General features: G+C 32.6%; 1 protein-coding gene across 1 annotated transcript in view; it reads left to right on the top strand.

Annotated features, from left to right (window-relative positions):
- Nucleotides 1–4285, top strand: part of LOC111088930 (macrophage mannose receptor 1-like) — a 74120-nt gene that overhangs the window by 33230 nt on the left and 36605 nt on the right. Inside the window, exons 7-9 of the mRNA XM_022400278.1 lie at nucleotides 299–398; nucleotides 2138–2388; nucleotides 2571–2748. Of these exons, the coding sequence (XP_022255986.1) occupies nucleotides 299–398; nucleotides 2138–2388; nucleotides 2571–2748 (529 nt within the window). The remainder of the gene's footprint in view (nucleotides 1–298; nucleotides 399–2137; nucleotides 2389–2570; nucleotides 2749–4285) is intronic.

Here is a 4285-nt window from a genome sequence, read left to right on the forward strand (position 1 = left end):
AAAGATTTCGGTTATTTTTTAATAACTGTTTTCCAGAAATTTCAACATCCCTGGTTATAACGTGAGGTTTTCAATACTTCAATTGTGTTAAAAGCTATTTCAATACTTTAATTTTTCTAAAAGTTTAATGTGTGAATTTTAATTCCTGTATTTTACCTAAACTTTCTAATGTTTCGTTTTTTTAAAAGTTCAACTAAAAATGTTGAATAATTTTTTTTTAAAAGTCGGTTTAACCTAAACTTTTTAGTATTTTCGTTCTGAGGTAAGACTGAAGGAATGCTTTATTATAATTTTGCAGGAAAAATGTGTAGAAATGATGTCATCAAACACAAAAATCGGAAAATGGAATGACTACGTTTGTGATCGAAAGCAAAGCTACATTTGTCAGAGATATAAAGGTTTGTTTATGAACAGGCGATTTCAAACAAAGTAAATTCGTCGTTTGGATTACACTTTGTCAGAGATATAAAGGTTTGTTTATGAACAGGCGATTTCAAACAAAGTAAACTTCATCGTTTGAATTACACTTTATCAGAGATATATATAAAGGTTTGTTTATGAACAGGCGATTTCAAACAAAGTAAATTCGTCGTTTGGATTACACTTTGTCAGTGATACAAAAGGTTTGTTTATGAACAGGCGATTTCCAACAAAGTAAATTCGTCGTTTGGATTACACTTTGTCAGATATATATAAGGGTTTGTTTATGAACAGGCGATTTCAAACAAAGTAAATTCGTCGTTTGAATTACACTTTGTCAGAGATATAAAGGTTTGTTTATGAACAGGTGATTCCAAACAAAGTAAAATTCGTCGTTTGGATTACATTTTCAAGATTTTGGTTGTTTAATTTTAAAAGTATTTTGAGGAATAGTTTCATATTTAGTTAGAAATGAAAGGAAATTCTGTTAAAAATCATGGGTACGTCATAACATTTATAGAAAACATATAAATATTTCAATATTAATATTATTGTTGATGCTTTGAAAGAATAGAATAGTTAAGGAATTTTAAACGTTTTCACATCTTGGGTACCACAGATTTTAGGTAATAGCTATTTTAAAGAAGTTGACCTATCTGTTGGGTCTAGTTGGGCCCAGAGGTTAGCGTACCGGAGAACGGATCAGAGTTTCCTTGGTTCATCAAAAAATAAAAAATATATTTATGAAAAAAGAAAGAACAAAGAATCGCGTTATGTAATGTGGGGTTGTGAGTGAGTTATGAAAGTAATGGTCAAATACCACTATTCGCCCTGATAAAGGAGTATCCAAAACTGGCGATGAGTAGTGTTGACATGGTGTATTCCCTCTACTATAGGTCCTGTGTAGCTTTGCGCGGAATTCAACAAGCACCTGTGTGATAATATTATGATGATGTTTTGTAGAGAAACAGAAACACGCTGTGACAAAACATTGAGGAATGTGGGGCCTCTGGGATGTTTAGACAATTGTAGTCTCACGTAACGAAATGTTTAGGCCACCGTAGTCTCACGTAACAAAAGGTTTAGACAATTGTAGTCTCACGTAACAAGAGGCTTAGACAATTGTAGTCTCACGTAACAAAATGTTTAGGCCACCGTAGTCTCACGTAACAAAATGTTTAGGCCGTCGTAGTCTCATGTAACAACACTGCAACTTTCATGCTGTCATTTTAGCAGTATTTTAAAAACACTGTCATTTCTCCTGAAGTAATGCTCATTTTGGTAAAACATAAATAGTATCAACAATGCATTTGGTAACGTCTCCCCCTGTCACTGCTATTGGTCAAGTAGCATTTGTGACAGAGGGAGACGTTACTAAATGCTACTCGACCAATAGCAGTGACAGAGGGAGACGTTACTTTCTATTGGTCGAGTAGCATATCTTCATTGTTAGATGTCAATGAACTATTACTGTCAGGTTTCTTTGGAAAGACAAATACAAGTCTTCCAAACTGCTCTAGTAGTGCGGCCTGGATACTCCCCCTGGATTTATTTTGAAACGTTTAAGAAAAATGAAATAATATTTATTCATAACTATTCATGAAAATGGAATGTTTTATAACACATTTACCTAATAACACTTAATAATAACTTTTTTCAAATAAAAAAATATTTCCCTTGAAAGGAATTGCAATACATAAAACTTATCAAATTCCAGATCCACAAATCACCACTCCGCCGCCTTCTGAAACAGATTGCTCCTCGCGAGGTAGGGGTTACGTAGGATATCAGAAATCTTGTTACAAGCTTATCCAGAAAGAAAAGAAATCTTGGCAAGATGCTGAAAATGAGTGTGCAAAAGAAAAAGGCCACCTAGTATCAGTCACAAGTCCATACGAACAAGCTTTTCTACATTCAGTGCTCATGTCAACGAACGATACGGTCTGGAATGGATTGTATTCTCAGAAAGTAAGTATGAAATATATGTTTATAGTTTTCTTAAACTTTGAGATTATCCAATGTTTTTCCTTATCTTTATCATTCAGACTTTTTATGAGAACAACAGTTTTGATCTGATCAAAGAAAAGACATGTTTTACAAACTGAATACATGCGCTAGCATTTACGTATGTTGCCACTTCTGACTTTCAGGATGAGGGACGTTTCCGATGGATCGACACGTGGCCTGTCTATTATACAAACTGGGGCCCAAGACAGCCAGAGAATCCATCTACCAATGGTACCAGCTGCGTAGCTTTTGACAAAGATAAACAGTGGAAAGTTCTTCCTTGTGAACTGGAAAATGCTTTCATCTGTAAAGTTACAGATAGTAAGTACATCCACAAACTAAACCATAGTTTTATAATAAATGTTCTATAAACTTACAGACGGTAAATACATCCACAAAATATACCATAGTTTTGTAATAAATGTTCTATAAACTTACAGATAGTAAGTACATTCACAAAATAAACCATAGTGTTATAATAAATGTTCTATAAAGTTACAGATGGTAAGCACATCAACAAAATAAACTATAGTTTTATAATAAATGTTCTATAAAGTTACAGATGGTAAGCACATTAACAACAAATATACTATAGTTTATAATAAATGTTCCATAAAGTTACAGATGGTAAGTAAATCCACAAAATATGCCATAGTTTTATAATAAATGTTCTATAAAGTTTCAGATGGTAAGTACATCCACAAAATAAACCATAGTTTTATAATAAATGTTCTATAAAGTTTCAGATGGTAAGTACATCCACAAAACGTACTATAGTTTATAATAAATGTTCTATAAAGTTGTAGATGGTGAGTACATCGACAAAAGAAACCATAGTTTTATAATAAACTAGACAACCCGTGACCCGTTGGGTCACCCACTATTCAAAAGTTATGAAGAATTCAAGCTAATTTCAATCTTGCACCGAAATGGAGGTTTATTTTGAGATAATTAAATTAAATATTTCAATCCATTCATGTTATTCATAATTAAAAAAATATATTTGATTGTTGATCGGGAGTAAAAAGTAAAGACCATTTCATTTTTCAAAAAAGTGAAGTCAGAGTTTTCAGGTATTGTGATGAATTAGTTCATTATGTTATGGTCTTTCCTCTTAAACATTCTGCAAATAAGAAACAGTAACACTTTATTTTTTCTTCGAATTACCTACCATAACCAAGGCACATTATCGAGAAATTCTTCAAGATCTTGTTTTTGTCATCTTACGCCTTTTGATGAAGATGGGAACATTGACAGGGAAATAGATTTGAACGAAGAAGTTTCGTAAAGAGCGCGAACGGTAGTGTGATGTAAAATTACTCATGCTAGAAATTTTCATAAAAGTGACCCCAAAAACGGCGCTAACTCGGTAACCCGTGGCCCGATGAAGTTTCGTAAAGAGCGCGAACGGTAGTTTGAATGATTTTTTGACTGAGAAAATAAGCAAACAAACAAACAATCTCAGAGTTTTAGTAGTATATAGATAGATTCTTCAAGATCTTGTTTTTGTCATCTTATGCCTTTTAATGAAGATGGGAACAATGACAGAGAAATAATATAATAACCAATGCTCGGCGAGAGGTTTTCGTTTATAAAATTTTGTTCTTGTTCTCGACTTGATTTTTATTTTATTAACTCGTCTCAATAGTTACAATTTGCAAATAGTCAATAATATTGTAGGTCCATTTAATTGTTGTTCTTTCTATGCGCCGTTATAACACATTTTCATCTCATCATTTAATTTCTGTTGTGCATATATTATTTTATAGAATATATTTTAAAGTGATTCATCAGGTGGAAAACGAATAGATAGATGGATAAACCGATATGTTGCGCCATCTAGTGTACCTAAATTCAT

The sequence above is a fragment of the Limulus polyphemus genome, unplaced genomic scaffold (genome assembly GCF_000517525.1).
Source record: "Limulus polyphemus unplaced genomic scaffold, Limulus_polyphemus-2.1.2 Scaffold4773, whole genome shotgun sequence".
NCBI classification, from domain to species: Eukaryota; Metazoa; Arthropoda; class Merostomata; order Xiphosura; family Limulidae; genus Limulus; species Limulus polyphemus.